The 18,179-nt window shown below is 41.6% G+C and overlaps 1 protein-coding gene across 3 annotated transcripts in view; it reads right to left on the bottom strand.

Annotated features, from left to right (window-relative positions):
• The window catches only part of POU2F2 (POU class 2 homeobox 2), a 216,477-nt gene that overhangs the window by 13,713 nt on the left and 184,585 nt on the right, over positions 1-18,179 (bottom strand). For 2 of the 3 annotated variants that reach the window (XM_056542917.1, XM_056542919.1), the window contains exons 7-13: positions 14,968-15,002; positions 14,843-14,884; positions 12,886-13,050; positions 9,178-9,369; positions 1,814-1,919; positions 476-567; positions 47-193 (exon numbers count right to left, since the gene is read on the bottom strand). In XM_056542917.1, coding sequence (XP_056398892.1) covers positions 47-193; positions 476-567; positions 1,814-1,919; positions 9,178-9,369; positions 12,886-13,050; positions 14,843-14,884; positions 14,968-15,002 — 779 coding nt within the window. Of the gene's footprint in view, positions 1-46; positions 194-475; positions 592-1,813; positions 1,920-9,177; positions 9,370-12,885; positions 13,051-14,842; positions 14,885-14,967; positions 15,003-18,179 lie in introns of all 3 variants that reach the window. The other variant, XM_056542918.1, reaches the window with a different exon arrangement.

The raw sequence follows: 18,179 nt of genomic DNA, 5'->3' as shown, positions 1-18,179 counted from the left end.
CTTATATAATACACTGGAATTTATGATGACAGAAAATCTTTCCCACCTGAGTGAATCCAAGTTTGATCCTACGTTGCTTGAAGGTTCGGGCAAATTGTTCTAACTCCTCCAAGTCACTGGGTTCCTCAGGATGAGATGGTGGTTCTGTATGTGACAATATTGGTTGATCCTGGGGTCCTGGACGGGACACAGCCTTTAAAGAGGAAAAAAGTCATAAAGTGAGGCTTCTCTCGTTAAATATATCACAAAATAAAAGTTGAATGGGTAGAACCATTACACAACAATAACTCGATCAGATTAAAATAATGTCCACATAGGACAACACTATGATTGACTGACAGATAGTTGATCAAAAAGTGAAGCCATGAGTGATGTTAAAGTGTTAAGGAGAACAGGAATTACAAACAGACAAGTGTGGTGTAGGACACATCCTCAGATGTTATTATCAGTGCTATTCATATTCTGGTTCACTCACCTGAGTGGGAAGGCCAGGCCTTGGCTGACCCGGAATGAGATTCCCCTGGCTTTGTTGAGGTAGCTGGAAGAGATTTGGTGCAGAAAGGAGGCCTGGAGAAGAAGGAAGGATAAGGACTAGAGATCCCAACTGTGTGAATGTATTTATTAAAATAACACACTTTTTGACAATTTCAATATCAAAACTAGAATCAAACACCACACAAGGAAATTTTCTTCTCTGACTGCAAGTTTTCTCTGTTAGGGTATGTTTACACATGCAAGTTACTTGCGAGCTTTCCGTTTCAGGTTTGAGCCATGGCGGGTTTTTCGCTGAGGATTTACCACAGCAGAAAATCTGCAGTAGACCCCAATGAGGTCAATGTAATTTTATGTGGATTAACTGCTGCCCATTGAGGGGAACCAGATGTGTATGTTTTAGCAAATAATTGCATTCTACATGAAATAACAATTCTGGAACATCTTTTTTTAGAAGTCCATGTTGTGCCATTCCTCTGTTATAGATACTGGGTGTCACCAGAGGTGTGTCCTTACATAATCTGATCCTATCCAACTGATGCTGTGTCACACAGTGTAAAAACATGCTCCTTAAAGGGGTACTCCAGTGGAAAACTATTTTTTTTTCATATCAACTGGCTCAAGAAAGTTAAACAGATTTGTAAATTACTTCTATTAAAAAATCTTAATCCTTCCAGTACTTATCAGCTGCTGTATACTACAGAGGAAGTTATTTTCTTTTTTGAATTTTTTTCAGTCTGACCACAGTGCTCTCTGCTGACACCTCTGTCCGTGTCAGGAACTGTCTAGAGCAGGAGAGGTTTGCTATGAGGATTTGCTCCTACTCTGGATAGTTCCTGACATGGACAGAGGTGTCAGCAGAGAGTACTGTGGTCAGACAGAAAGGAAATTCATAAAGAAAAGAACTTCCTGTGGAGCATACAGCAGCTGATAAGTACTGGAAGAATTAAGATTTTTATATAGAAGTAATTTACAAATCTGTATAACTTTCTGGCACCAGTTTATTTGAAAAAAAAAGTGTTTTCTACTGGAGTACCCCTTTAAAAAGAGAAACATAATGGCCACTTGTCAATTTATTCATATATATTTAGGAAAATAACAGAGGAATAGCACAGGTTTTTTCTAAAGGTGCATAGAGTACTGGGTGGTATGTCTGTATCATTAAATTCACAGAAACCTAATTTCTTTTCACATCTCTATCTATAGTTCACATAGTAAACAAGTCCTTATATTTATCTTTTTCTGAATTGACTCTACGGAGCCCCTAAGTTTATATTGTTAGATATTGTAGGCAGAGGATGTTTCAATAAATGTGACTCACCTTGTTGGCCTTGCCCCGCTTGGGGCAGCAGAAACTGTGTAGGGGACTGGAGAGGATGCCCGGGAACAAGAACCAGTTGCTGGAGTTGCAGCAGTTGCTGGATATCCTGCAAAAGTGACAAGTTAGGATAAGAGAAAATACATAATAAGCAGATAAAAACCATAGCAGATTTAGCTATAAAGAATGTAAAAGTTACAATAGAAAGCTTTGCACTAAAATGCACCTGCCATCTGAATGTTGTAAGGACTACAAAGACTATAAATGTATTACAACATGAAATCACAGGAAAAAATAAAGACTCACTAGGAAGTTTAGTCAAATCTTAGCAAAAAAAAAAACCTCAAAATATTAACACATATTAATGTGTAGGTTGGCATACACAAATATACTAGGGAACTGAAAACTTATTCTTGGGCCTGATTCACACTACAGAATTTCCGACCAGAATTCCGCTCAGGAATTCCAATCGGAAATTTCGCTGCATGAAGCTTAACATGCAGGTGAATGGGTTTTCCGTGAATCCAATCACACTGCGGAATTTTCTGGTCGGAATTTTACGCCAGAAAATTCTCATCAAAAATGTTCTGGGGGAACCCGCTCCGCAGACACTGCTGTCTATGGGGACGGTAATGCCTGCGCGGTCCTATCGCTGACTGATGGCAGTGCTCGGAAGCTTCAGGAGGAAGTTTTCCGTCTGAAGCTTCTCAAAGTCGAACCCTGCCTTAGGGTACGTTCACACATGCAGATTTTTTAGCGGGTTTTCCGCTGCGTATTTGAAAGTGGGCGGGCTCTTCTAGGCTGTCCACAGCAGATTTTCCGCGGCGGAATGTACACTGCGGAAAATCTGCTGCAAGCCCCATTGAAGTCAGTAGGGACTGTGGCGGATTTTCCGGAGCGTAAATTCCGCACTGAAAATCTGTTGCGGACAGCCAAGAAGAGCCCGCCCACTTTCAAATACGCAGCGGAAAACCCGCTAAAAAAATTTGCGCGTGTTAATGTACCCTTAGGCTGCATTTACATCACATTCTGGCAGTAAAGTTAAACAGATTACTTTTATTAAAAAATCTTAATCCTTCCAGTTCTGATTAGCTGCTGAATACTACATAGGAAATAATTTTCTTTTTGGAACACAGAGCTCTCTGCTGACATCACGACCACAGTGCTCTCTGCTGCCATCTCTGTCCATTTTAGGAACTGTCCAGAACAGCATATGTTTGCTATGGGGATTTCCTTTTACTCTGTGTTTCAAAGGGAAAAACAGCTCTGGACAGTTCTTAACCCCTTAAGGACCGGGGTTTTTTCCGTTTTTGCATTTTCGTTTTTTGCTCCTTGCCTTTAAAAAATCATAACTCTTTCAATTTTGCACCTAAAAATCCATATGATGGCTTATTTTTTGCGCCACCAATTCTAATTTGTAATGACGTCAGTCATTTTACCCAAAAATCTACGGTGAAACGGAAAAAAAAATCATTGTGCGACAAAATTGAAAAAAAAACGCAGTTTTGTAACTTTTGGGGGCTTCCGTTTCTACGTAGTACATTTTTCGGTAAAAATGACACCTTATCTTTATTCTGTAGGTCCATACGATTAAAATGATACCCTACTTATATAGATTTGATTTTTTAAGACTTCTGGAAAAAATCATAACTACATGCAGGAAAATTAATACGTTTAAAATTGTCATCTTCTGACCCCTATAACTTTTTTATTTTTCCGTGTATGGGGCGGTATGAGGGCTCATTTTTTGCGCCGTGATCTGAAGTTTTTAACGGTACAATTTTTGCATTGATAGGACTTATTGATCGCTTTTTATTAATTTTTAAATGATATAAAAAGTGACCAAAAAAGCACTATTTTGGACTTTGGAATTTTTTTGCGCGCACGCCATTGACCGAGCGGTTTAATTAATGATATATTTTTATAATTCGGACATTTCCGCACGCGGTGATACCATATATGTTCATTTTTCTTTTTATTTACACTGTGTTTTTTTTTTTATTGGAAAAGGGGGGTGATTCAAACTTTTAATAGGGGAGGAGTTAAATGATATTTATTCACTTTTTTTTTTCACTTTTTTTTTGCAGTGTTATAGGTCCCATAGGGACCTATAACACTGCACACACTGATCTTCTATGCTGATCACTGGTTTCTCATAAGAAACCAGTGATCAACGATTCTGCCGCATGACTGCTCATGCCTGGATCTCAGGCACTGAGCAGTCATTCGGCGATCGGACAGCGAGGAGGCAGGTAGGGGCCCTCCCGCTGTCCTGTGAGCTGTTCGGGATGCCGCGATTAGCCGCGGCTATCCCGAACAGCCCGACTGAGCTAGCCGGCCACTTTCGGTTTCACTTTTAGCCGCGCGGCTCAGCTCTGAGCGCGCGGCTAAAGGGTTAATAGCGCGCGGTGCCGCGATCGGCACTGTGCGCTATTAGAGGCGGGTCCCGGCTTCACTATGACGCCGGGCCCGCCGCGATATGACGCGGGGTTACTGTGTAACCCCGCGTTATATCAGGAGAGCAGGACCAAGGGCGTACCTGTACGCCCTTGGTCCTTAAGGGGTTAAAATGGACAGATGTCAGCAGAGAGAGAAACCATTTCCTATGTAGTATTCAGAAGCTAATAAGTACAGGAAGGATTAAGATTATTTAATAGAAGTAATTTACAAATCTGTTTAACTTTCTGGCACCAGTTGATTAAAAAAATAAAAAGTTTTCCACCGGAGTACCCCTGTAATGGACTAAACAAGCGAGTGTGTTTAAACCACTGAAGTGAATGGATAGGCTGCAAGACAAGATGGCACTTTTTTTTTGCTAGCACCCCCGATGTATACCTACAACGTACTGCCCGAACTTAATTCAAGGCTTCGAAATATGGGCTAATACAGCAAAATACAGGCTGCCATTTTAGAAGTTGTAGCAGACTCAGGCTATCCTACAACAGGACTAATGGTCTCATAGGGAAGCCACAGGGATCTGGTTGCCCTAATCTTCATTGTATTATCATCTAAATCATTGTTTACGAACCAGGGTGCCTCCAACTGTCGCAAAACTACAACCCCAGCATGCCCAGACCGCCAAAGGCTGTCTGGGAATGCTGGGAATTGTAGTTTTGCAACAACTAATTCAACCCATTTATAAATGGAGCATAAAAAATATTATATATACTAGTGGTCTCCAACCTGCAGACCTCCAGATGTTGCAAAACTACAACTCCCAGCATGCCCGGACAGCCAACGGCTGTCCGGGCATGCTGGGAGTCGTAGTTTTGCAACATCTGGAGGTCCACAGGTTGAAGACCACTGATATATACATTAGGTAACCGCCGTTCATGCAGTTCCCATTTAAAGGGGTTCTCCAGGGTTACACAGGATAGGGGATATCCAAAGGATAGGGGATAAGATGCCTGATCGCTGGAGTCCCGCCGCTGGGGACCCCCGGGATCATGCACATGGCACCCCATTTGTAATCAGTCCCCGTTGCATGTTCGCTCCGGGTCTGATTACCGGCAACCACAGGGCCAGCAGCGTGTGACGTCTCGCCTCCGCCCCCGTGTGACGTCACGCTCCGCCCCTCAATGCAAGCCTATGGGAGGGGGCGTGATAGCTGTCACACCCCCTCCCGTAGGCTTGCATTGAGGGGCGGAGCGTGACGTCACACGCCGCCGGCCTTGTGGTCGTCGGTAATCAGACCTGGAGCGAACACGCTCCGGGGACTGATTACAAACGGGGTGCCGCGTGCATGATCATGGGCGTCCCCATCGGCGGGACTCCCGCGATCAGGCATCTTATCCCCTATCCTTTGGATAGGGAATAAGATGTGTAAGCACCGGAGAACCCCTTTTAAGTGGTTTAGAATCATCAATAGTTACTATACCCTTTAAATAAGTGATGTTATGGTGTGTTTAGGTTCTGTCATTGCAAATTAGGAAGGTTATACTTAGTTTTTTTTTAACATTTATGGATTCTCCTGTCTAGAGCAATGACTGCGAGGATAATCAGATGTGCATCTCATGAAATCTGCCACTGCGGGTTTGAGAATTGTCTGGGAATTTATATTACACTATTTGCAATACTGCCTGATCAAAGGTCCGGCGTCATTCTCTATTGATCTGGTATGCGCGCTGTTTAATATATAATGAGCATTGGGGAAAGAGCAAATTTAAAAAACATATTTCTTTTGACGTTTCAAAGATAAGTACACATTGTAAATTAATCAGAAAACCAGAAATGTTCCATGTGGTTTTCAATGGAAATAATAGTATGCTATTTTCAGTAATAATATATGTGCATAGGTTTTCAGGAGTTTGTGAGAACTGAAGATAGTCTAGATAAAATTGTGACTGGTGGGGAAATCATTCCTGCACGGGGCAGACTTCCTGTCACCTGCCTTACAGACAAAGATTGTGAGCATTGCTTAGTCCTAAAAACCGATAAAAGCTAATAGTGGTTTAAAGGGGTTATCAAGGAAAAAAACTTTTTTTTATATATATCAACTGGCTCCAGAAAGTTAAACAGATTTGTAAATTCTATTAAAAAATCTTAATCCTTTTAGTACTTATGAGCTTCTGAAGTTAAGGTTGTTCTTTTCTGTCTAAGTGCTCTCTGATGACACTTGTCTCGGGAACCACCCAGTTTAGAAGCAAATCTCCATAGCAAACCTCTTCTAAACTTGGCGTTTCCCGAGACACGTGTCATCAGAGTTGTTCTTTTCTATCTAAGTGCTCTCTGATGACACGTGTCTCGGGAAACGCCCAGTTTAGAAGAGGTTTGCTATGGGGATTTGCTTCTAAACTGGGCGTTTCCCGAGACACGTATCATCAGAGAGCACTTAGACAGAAAAGAACAACCTTAACTTCAGATGCTCATAAGTACTGAAAGGATAAATTTTTTTTAATAGAAGTAATTTATAAATCTGTTTAACTTTCTGGAGCCAGTTGATATATATATAAAAAAAGTGTTTTCCTGGATAACCCCTTTAATCTTTCATCATTGGTGAGTGACGGGCATTATAATATTGCTTTTTGAGGACACATCCTCTCCTCCGTATATACCACCATACAGAGCACTGCCATATCATCCCAAACAGTCCTGAGAATAAGTGGGAAACAAAGCTGGTTTACAGCTGCATCTCTTTCCATGTTTCCGGCCACCCACTCGTACAGGGAGCTACATTCAACATTCAAGTGAGTATCCTCTTAGCCCTTGACAAAGGCAGTACGCTGGCAAAACATCACGGAGGCTATAGGAGTGGGTTTTAATATCATCAGACACCTTAGGCGGTGAACACAAAATACGTTCACTATATATAACAGTGGATGGGGCATTGATACCTAAATAGAAAGAGTATATCATGTTTCATATAAAGCCAGAAATTACCATTCCATTGTTAGGAGGTCATATTTATGGTTGCTGGTGAGAGCAGCATGTTAGAACTGTCCAATCAATAAGGTGCTGCTAGGATTTTAAACAAGATTATAGTGCTCATCGTTTAAGCTTTAAGAAGCATAATAAGGCATTTTGTAAGGCTTTTCCCCACAGGGGCACTCCCTTAAAGAGTACCTGTCATCAACTAAACTTTCCCTGATCCCCCTCCCATCTGTCCCTTACTCTATCTATGCCTATCCCTGTGTTTATTGAGGTTCAAAACGCTGTGGAAATACCTTTTTTTATCCCTCTTCATTAGCTCAGGAGCACTGTCTTTCTGAGGGGTGGAAGGAGGCGGTCCCAGCAGGCATGATGTCACATGAAGCCTGGCCGGGACTCTGCTTCTGCCAGTCTTCCTGTATGCTGCTCTCCCTCTGCAGCAGTGTTTCCCAAACAGGGTATCTCCAGCTGTTGCAAAACTACAACTCCCAGCATGCCCAGACAGCCAACAGCTGGTCTGGGCGGTGGGAGCAATTACAGAGGCAGTAATTAAGATGAATGTCGGGGGGGGGGGGGGGGAGGCACAGAGCAGGGAGTGCAGTGAGATAATACAGTGTATAAGATAACGTGTGGTGAGGGGCAGGGAGAACACAGAGCAGGGGGGAGGTGACTGGCCTCTTTTATATGAGAGGTATGTGCAGACTTGTAGCTCACAGTGCTGCTCCAGGCTGGGAGGGAGTCCTGAGCTGAGAGTACTGAACTTCTTGTGGAAGGACCAGTGCCCTTTCAGCATTAGTCCTAAAAGTTGTACACTTACTATGAAAAGCATAGGAAGCTGACTGCAGACCAGGCATAGAAGAGAGACCCCTAGTGGCCAAAAGTATAAAATGAAAACACTAGTATAAATATGAATATTTTTTAATGAAGATATATTACAATATGTCTTCATTAATGATTCATTAATGAACAACATATTAAAAGTTTTTGTTGATGACAGGTACTCTTTAAGGGTTGTATTATCTTAGGAACTTTGGTTATTGTGTTAGTTGCATTCAAGTGGGCATCATTGTTGGACAAAAAAAAAAAAAAGTGATAAAGATAAAGCCCTACATCAGCACCCAGGCCCTCCATTCTCAGAATTAGTGGTTGTCCCAGAGGCCAGACCCTCACTGACCATAAAGTGATGGCATATCCTAGTTGGCAGGATGTCAACCCAATGCATACTTGTGAAAAGTAGTCACCATGGGGATAGGAGGATTCCACTTCATTGCCTATTCCTAGACAAATGGTCATAGGGGGGAGATTTATCAAAACCTGTGCAAAGGAAAATTTGTCTAGTTGCCCATAGCAACCAATCAGATCGCTTCTTTAATTTTGCAGAGGCCTTGTTAGAAATGAAAGAAGAGATCTGATTGGTTGCTATGGGCAACTTTTTCCTCTGGACAGGTTTTGATAAATCTCCCCCATAATGCTTATTGCCCCTACCCCTCCTGTTTCTCTCCTAACCAATTTGCCCTTCCTTTCTCTGTTTGTTTACAATGAAGTCCCTGAATTAAAGGAGTATTCCACCCTCCAATAACACCCCCTATCCACAGGATGGGAGATAAGTGTCTGATTGTGATGGAAGTCTAACCTGTGGGACCCCATATGATCTTGAGAACGGGGACACGACTCCCCCCCCCCCCCCCCACTGAATGACTGATGGGCTGAGTGATGGGTTGGAATGCGCCCTATTCATTCCCTATGGAGGTGCCAAAGATAACCGGCTGGAATACCCCTATAACACTCCATCTCACCTTAGACACCATAGCTGCCGGAGGAGCTGCAGTATGCCACTTTATGTACGGGACAGTGTAAACTTGCAGCCGCATCAGCCAAGTATTTTTCAATTGACTGAATAATCTTTTTCTCACCATATACAATGCAAATTACGATATAAAAAGTGCAAATTCTTTATTCACAATCAATTCATAGTGATCCTGGACACATGCCGTGCTCACCTGTGCAGTGAGGTGGATGGGCTGGGACAAAGCAAGTTGGGGGGGTTGCTGTTGGTTGTTTGGGGACTGGGTGTCAGACCCTGACTGGGAGGCGCTGGCAGCGGCAGCAGCGTTGGATTGCTGGACAGCAGCTGCTAGAAGCTGAGCTTGCTGGAGAAGCAACTGCTGCTGTGCAGGGAGAAGTGCAGTTAGCTGCAGCCAGGAGAAAGAAAAGCAGGGAGGAGAAAACAAAGCAAAGAGGGGAACCAAAAAGGAACAAAAGAAAAGGGTCAAGGGTAGAGATAAAGTAAAAAAAAAAAAAATTATAATAATTAAAAATGAATAAGGGAGAAAAAGACAATGCAGTGAGAATAAGATAATATAAATGAAGCAAAGCAGCAAATGCTTACATAGATATATACGGTAATATAAACAGTCATTAAAGGGGTACTCCGCTGGAAATTTTCTTTTAAATCAACTGGTGCAAGAATGTAAAATAGTTTTGTAAATTACTTCTATTTAAAAATCTTAATCCTTCCAGTACTTATCAGCTGCTATATACTACAGAGGAAATTCTTTTCTTTTTGATTTTCCTTTCTGTCTGACCACAGAGTTCTCTGCTGACACCCCTGTCCATGCCAGGAACTGTCCAGAGTAGGAGCAATTCCCCATAGCAAACTTATCCTGCTCTGGACAGTTCCTGACATGGACAGAGGTGTCAGCAGAGAGCACTCGGGTCAGACAGAAAAGAAATTTAAAAAAAATGAAAGAACTTCCTGTGGACCATACAGCAGCTGCTAAGTACTGGAAGGATTAAGATTTTTAAAATAAAAGTAATTAACAAATCTAAAAAAATATATTGGAGAGGCTCTTGTCTATCTAACTATCAATAATGACCTGGGCTACCCAATCTGACACTTATACCCACGGTGTCTGCAAACATAAAATATACCATAAAAAAATAGTGGGGCTCAAGGTCAAAGATATAGGTCCACAAATAATTAATAATAATAATTAAATAATTAATTCAATACAAATATGTGCTATAATACTGTGACTTCCAGGTATTATAGCACATATTTGTATTGAATTAATTATTTAAATACATTTGTGGACCTATATTTTTTACCTTGAGCCCCAATATTTTTTATGGTATAGTTAACAAATCTGTTTAACTTTCTGGCACAAGTTGATTTAAAAAAAATGTTTTCCAGTGGAGTACCCCTTTAAGTCATAAATAACACCATAAATAATGACACATGCAGAAAAATGTAAGAAATCGGGTCACCAAATGCACAGACCACATACACCAATGGTTTATTCACCAGGAATTTTGGTGCATAAATTTTGCATTAGGTCTTAACAACCAATAGGTTTTACTTTACATTTGAGATACAATACAGTGTTTCCAAACCAGGGTGCCTCCAGCTGTTGCAAAACTACAACTCCCAGCATGCCCGGACAGCCTTTGGCTGTCCGGGCATGCTGGGGGTTGTAGTTTTGCAAAGGCTTAGAGGCATCCTGGAATGGAAAAACTGATATAAAACTGATGTCACATCATCTGCTAGTGAGTTGTTTGGTGGCTCAGAAAGAACGGTAAACATTCTGTAGAAGAGATCACAAGCATCTGGATCCAACAGAGCGAGACAAGATAGTGAAGACGTTGTAGAGCTTTAACAGCTGTCCCAGGAAGACTTGTCCACAATAGCACCCATTTTTTGCCCCAATTCATGTAAAATGAAAATTTTGCAATAGGTTTTTGATGAAACAATTCCCTCTCGTCTGTTTCTATAGCTCTTATGCAGAACTATGTGTCTCCATGGTAACAGACAACAAATACACTCCTCTGTAGTCAGGTGCAAACTCCCTTCCGATTGTTCACAATTTAAACTAACATACAGTCAGTGAATTAGGAAGAATAGAGGACAGATTTAGATAAGAGTCTGACTGCAAAATGAGACTATACAGGGCCATGCATAGGTTTGCATAAAGGCTGTAGAAACAAAACAATACATTTTAAGTAAAACCTATTGCAAAGTTGCTACATGTTTCATTATTCATTGGCTGTGAGGATGGACATAGCTCTTAAAGGGGTTATCCCGGAAAAAAAACTTTTTTTATATATATCAACTGGCTCCAGAAAGTGAAACAGATTTGCAAATTACTTCTATTAAAAAATGTTAATCCTTTCTGTACTTATGAGCTGCTGAAGTTGAATTGTTCTTTTTTGTCTAAGTGCTCTCTCATGGCACGTGTCTCGGGAGCTGTCCAGAGTAGAAGCAAATTCCCATAGGAACTGCTCCCGAGACACGTGTCATCAGAGAGCACTTAGACAGAAAAGAACAACTCAACTTCAGCAGCTGATAATTATTGGAAGGATTAAGATTTTTTAATAGAAGTAATTTACCAATCTGTTTAACTTTCTGGAGCCAGTTGAGCTAAAAAAAAAAAAAGTTTTTCTCCTGGAATACCCCTTTAACGCCTTTCTGATTTTTGACATCCTATTAGGTCATGATGTTGAGGATGATATCAAGTCACAATACACTTCAATAAAGTAGTATTAGAGTTTAAGGGATAAGTGATCAAATGATCTCTTGTACAAGTCCACTAAATATATAACAAAAAGTGTATTGAAATTTCAAAATACCCCTTAATCCTTGATCAATTGAAAACAAAACAGTAAATAAAAGTAAAATAAACCTAAATTGGTATTGCAATGTTCGCAAATGTTCAAACTATTAAAATCTAACATTAATTATCCTGTACAGTGAATGTCATCTGATTAAAAAAAATTCCATAATTGCATTTTTTTTGTCAAGCTGCATCCCAAAAAATGAATTAAAAAGTGATCAGAAGGTCCAATCTACCCCAAATTGTACCAATAACAACTAAAAAAAAAAAAAAAAAAAACAATCCAATACGGGTGCTCTATAGATGGAAAAAAAAAACATAAAAAAATAAATAAATGTTGATGTAGTAAATTAGGGTTGCCATTAAAACATGGTATTTGGCCCACTAAAATAAACCCTCATATGACAACTGAAAATACAATTGTTATAGTTCTTAGAGGAAGGAAAACAACAATGCAGATGCCAAAAAACTCTGCCTTAAAGGACATCTGCAGGGTGATTAACACTTATCCCCTATGCACAGGGGGGATAAGTGTTTGATCACGGGGGGTCCGACCGCTGGGACTCCCTGTGATCTCCTGTACGGGGCCGCGGCTGTCCCGTGCAGGGGGCGTGCCAGCCGCAGCATGACATTGCAATAGGCACGCCTCCTCCATACATCTCTATGGGAGAGGCGGGGAGGCAGCGTTCGTGCCTCCCCGCCTCCCCAATAGAACTGTATATGAGCGCTAATGGCGGCGCCCCATTAGGGAGATCAAGGGGGGGGGGGGGTCCCAGCGGTCGGACCCCCCACGATCAAACACTTATCCCCTATCTTGTAGATACGGGATAAGTGTATATAGCGCTGCAGTTGTCCTTTAAAAGTGTAATCCACAATTTTCCCTATCCACAGGACTGGTGGGGGTGCCAATGGTCAGACCCCCACCAATCAGCTTGCTATCCCCTATCCTGTGCATACGTGTTAACTTTTCAAGTTGGCAATACCCATTTAAAACAAAGATAATGTTTCAAAACTCCCAGCTCTATAGGACCACAAATTTAACAAATAAATTTAGGACTAACATAAGCACAAACATTACTCTGATAAACTGGAACTTACCCCAGCCAGCTGGCTGCCAGCAAGGAGGAGCTGTGTTTGAGGGAGGGAGGTAGGCGGTTGCTGGGGGGCAGAAGGAGCCTGTGGGGTGGGAGGAGCAGAAGGCATTGGGGGAACTGGAGTGCCAGGAAGGGATGGGGACCGCTCCCCACATTCTTCATCTGTAATCTATATTGAAAATAACAGTGACATTTATTAAAAGTGTCTAAAATTTTGTTTCTCTAAATTAAATAATCTTATATAAGGGCCAACGTTCAGTGAGCCTGGCCACATGAGTGATCGAACCTTGTGAAGCCTCTATAAATATTTTACCTTGAGAAGGCTCTGTAAATTGTTTACTTCTATGACTAAGCCCATTCAATTTCAATTTACACCATAATGTCTGGTTTATGTACAGACCCTCTTAGCTATGACTCCTTTTTTTAAGCACATTTCAAATATGTTTAATGAAGAAAATTATGATTAAAAACTAAAAAGATAACCCTCTAGAACACTTCTTGATGGATTATTACAAACAGTACCTCGAGTTATAAGTGTTCATTACATTTGGGAAATGTGTCACCTAGAGTTGTTTATAGATTAAAGCCAGATAATGAAACATGGTTCTTTTTATTCTAGTCAGCTGCCGTTATCTGACTATAATTTTTTTTATTGCACTTTTTGTACATTATTATGGGGGCAGCCATATTTCCTGAACAGCAGCCCTATGGACATAGGACACAATAAACTGGAGGGGACCATACTGTCCTCTATGGAAAAGTTAGGAGGGGAGCTGTGACCATCGCCTACTGTGAATTACCCGATTTGCTCTTATCTATGTACTGGTGTCCTGTCTGTGATAATAATGATGAAACCGCTAGAAGGTTTTCTCAACAGAACAGGAAGTGTCAGCTTATTATTAGGCTTAGTGGCCAGAAAAATAAATGAAAAGGTGTACCAAAAATTTTCAATTTTTATTTATTTATTTGTTTAAACAATGAGTCAATTTCCCATGAAACCTTTTATTTAAATCAGATGAGATTCTGTACTTTATAATGGGGCTAGGAAACTACTTAATTCACTTAAGAAAAATAGAATATTTAGTATTCTGGTCTACAGGGAAATACAGTAATAATGGGTTTATGGGGAAGTTAGACTAAAAAAGGGAACTCAGGAAACGGGTGCAATGCTGTAATGGCTCCGGGGATTCCCCCACTATGTCCCTAAGATGATCACAGTGAATCACAAACAGGCCTCAAAGACCACGTCGCCATGTATATGTTCTAAAGTGACGCTGATCTTGCTTCTTCTACATACATCTATAATGTTGGGCCCTAACCTGTAGTTCCCCAGCTAAAATAAGGCTGCTTTCACACTATAAAATTCATCCGTTTTAAAGATCCGTTTGATGTTCCATCATGAAAACCCTGAAAATCGGCCATTAAACGTCCATTAGAAAATCCCATTATAGTCTATGGGATTTTTGCATTATCCGTTTTAATCCGTTATAGTCCGTTATGAATAACGGACATTGTTTTGTGAAGGGAGAATGAATGGAAGAAATAGTGCATGCACTATTTCTCCCGTTACTATCTTCCGTCACAAAATAACGTCTGTTATTCATAACGGACTATAACGGATTAAAACGGATAATGCAAAAATCCCATAGACTATAATAGGATTTTCGAACGGACATATGGGATTTTCTAACGGACGTTTAATGGCCGATTTTCAGGGTTTTCACAACGGAACATCAAACGGATATTTAAAATGGATGAATTTTATAGTGTGAAAGCAGCGTAAAACTAAAATATCTGGGTTGCACTGTCAGAGCATAATGGGAATTGTACTTCTTCAAAACAGGTTGAGAGCCATAGGTTGGGGGAGATGTGCAAATATTAACATTATTAAAATAATTGAATTATTACTGTGGGATCATCTGTGGCCAACCCTAAGGATCCACTGGCATTAGTCTACATACCTTTGGAGACATTGAGAAGGGAGATCCCTTGTTTTGTTGCACCTAAATAAAAAAAATCACATAAACTGAGTAATGGAAGCAAAACCTAGACTTGTAAGAAATGTGAATAGAAATCAAACTCTTACCTCATGTAAAGAATCTGCACCATTCCTTTCACTGTCTGTAAGAAAAAAATAAAATCAGGTTAATGGAACATGGAGTATCTGAGCCCCTTCTCAGTCTTCTAGGTTGTATGTGACTTCTCCTCATGTAAGTGACCATAACCGTCCAATAAGCTGTGTAGACTGGGCAATTGGGTAAACAACCAACACCATGTAAAGACATTGGGAAAGCTTTATTAAGACTGACATTTTATATGCTAGTTCTAGGCCGATGTGTAGTAGAGAAAGATGCAAGTTTAGGCTGTTCTAATGACAGATATAAAAATTTTGTTTGCACAATAATATGCACCAACTTTTGTGGTAAATAATAATAATTCTGTTGGACAAACAGTGGCCCTGCTCCCTCCAGGTTAGCTCACCCGCTGTTCGAGTAATTATTGAAAAGTGGTGAGAAGCAATAAAAGTTGCAAATGACAGTGTAAATAAATTTACCACTTTTTTATGCCACTAAACTGGTACAAAGCTATTGACAAATCCCCCCTCTCCTACAATTTCTGTTTTATGGGCATTTTTTCCAATTCAGCTGAATATAATAGAATTGGCACAAGCAGATATCTCACCAATGTTTACCTGTCTTCTAAGCTTCTGAGCAACAAACCCCATCCTTTACCTTTCTACAAGATTATTGAAGGTTTTTGTCTATCACATATAGAATTTTTTAATGGGGAAAAAAAAAACCCGATGTGCCAAGATGAGTAATCATAACCCTTAAAGGGGTTATCCAGGAATAGAAAAGTAAGAAAGTAGCTCTGTTTTTCTATTCCTGGATAGCCCCTTTAAAGGAAATCTGTCAGTAGTATCACCCGCACTAAACCTGTCACACAGGCTTGTAGTGCAGGTGATGCTGATTAAAGCGGTACTCACATGGTCCAGATTCACCCAGTCATTCTGCCTCAAATCGCGTTTTTCTATTTATGCTAATGAGGGCCTTGGGGCACGGGCGGAGCTCTGATCCGAGCTTGGGGCGCGCTGACGTCATCTTCACTGGGCGGCCGCTCCGCCCGACTCATCAATATTCATAACCTCCCTCCCTGCTCCTTCGCCTGTGTTAGTGTATGGCGCATGCGCCGCTCACTGTTCACTCCCGGAAGCGGCATTCCCCTCAGATTCACTGTCGCAGCCATCTTTTATAAGTAAGAAGCCAAGGGGAACGCCGCTTCCGGGAGTGAACAGTGAGCGGTGCATGTGACATACACTAACACAGGCGAAGGAGCAGGGAGGGAGGTTATGAATATTAATGAGCCGGGAGGAGTGGCCGCCCCATGACGTCAGCGCGCCCCAAGCTCGGATCGGAACTCCGCCCATGCCCCAAGGCCATCATTAGCATAAATAGAAAAACGAGATTTGCAGCGGAACAGCTGGGCGAATCTGGACAATGTGAGTACCGTTTTAATCAGCATCACCTGCACTACAAGCCTGTGTGACGGATTTAGTGCAGGTAATACTACTGACAGATTTCCTTTAAGCCCCATTCGCACCGCATAATTTTCCAGCAGAAATTAAGCTTGGAAATTCTGTTGCGGCAGATTCCCATTGTTTTCAAACAGATTCTGGTGCACCATGAACACGGCAGAATTTCTGTGCCAGAAATTTTATGGGATACGCCGCCCCTTGACATCTTATCCCCTATCCAAGGATAGGGGATAAGATGTCTGATCGCGGGGTTCCTGCCCATCGAAGTTTGCTCCATGCCTGATGACTCACGATACAGGGGCCAGCGGTTCGTGACATCATGGCCCCGCCCATTTGTTTTGTTATGCCCCGCCCCTTAATGCAAGTCTATGGGAGGGGCGTGGCCACCGTCACGGCCCATGTATGTGAGTCATCCGGCACGGAGCAAACTTTGGCTCCATGCTGAAGATTCCTAGGGGCTGCAGGAGAGATCGTGGGGTCCCCTGCGGCGGGACCTCCGCGATCAGACGTCTTATCCCCTATCCTTGGATAGGGGATAAGATGTCTAGGGGCGGAGTACCCCTTTAAATTCTGGAATCCACTCAGAAATGAATTGTCGTCTACGGAGACAGCTCATTTTTGAGTGGTCATTGGCGCCTGTTGCCCATCTGACTGGAAATTCTGCAATAATTCCAATGTGTAAATGGGAACTCAGAGGAACTCACTTATCAATCATATTTAGCCCAATCATTATATTCACCCATTACATTATATAGCGGAATTACAACAATGCCGGATGCAATATGGCCAGTCAGCATTGTGGCTTAAAAAACACAAAACAGAAGATGAACTTCCTGTAAAGGTCAATGTTAAGGTTTCTATCACGGCATCATACATGGAAACCTCACCCCGTATTGGTGGGAACTGTTCACTGGTAGCTGTTCACATAGGTAAAAAATCTATTTCCAGTAGACTATAATAATATACAGGAAATAACTTCCTCAATGTTTCACACTGGGTTAGAGATTCTCACAGTCTTAAAAAAGTCACGAAACTGGACTTCCCTTACTTTAAGTTTGGGGAAAAAATACATAAAAATAAATATTCTGGTTCCACAATAATTAAGTGGTGTCCCAGTACGGGATGATGTGGCCCTGTACTTTCTTTCTGCCCTGTCAGGCAAAGTCCCTGCATGTCCACAGGGTCCCCCTTATAGTATCACCATAATGTATATATGTTTGTATTATAAAAGTGTACTGTTTCTTTAATGTTTGTACCACATGGTTGTTACCCAGAGGGCTCCAGTGACCAGGTGAATACCCAAGTGACCTATGGGCTCCTTGCAGAGCCCCCCTATATAACCAGGGGAGGGGCTGCAATCTCTCACTTAGCACATTGCTACTTCTGCTGAGGTCAAGTCCAGTCAAGTTGTTCCAGTGCCTGTGTCCAGAGCATTGGAGGCCTCGAGCCTAAAGTCCTGAAGCCACAAGTCATCAGTAAGTCAAGTCATCTTATTGTCAGTCACCATCTCTGTCAAGTCAAGTTCATCTGTAGTCACCGTGGCCTGCACTAAAGTCAGTCTAACTACTGCAAGTCCCAGCAAGCCTGCGAGGTCTCCCTGTGTCACTGGTCACCTCTCTGGGATATTTGGCTGTACTGCAAAGACTATATAACCAATCTTGCCTCAGTAAAGCTGCCATCATCCTTAATCTGGCATTGGTGTCTTCATGGCCCCTGCCTAACCCAGGATCAGCGGTATTACCTTCGGGTGGTTAAGGCTAAAC

The sequence above is a fragment of the Hyla sarda genome, chromosome 10, assembly GCF_029499605.1.
Source record: "Hyla sarda isolate aHylSar1 chromosome 10, aHylSar1.hap1, whole genome shotgun sequence".
Taxonomy (NCBI): domain Eukaryota; kingdom Metazoa; phylum Chordata; class Amphibia; order Anura; family Hylidae; genus Hyla; species Hyla sarda.
Note: the sequence above shows the minus strand (reverse complement) of the source record. Positions and strands in the feature narration are given on the sequence as shown.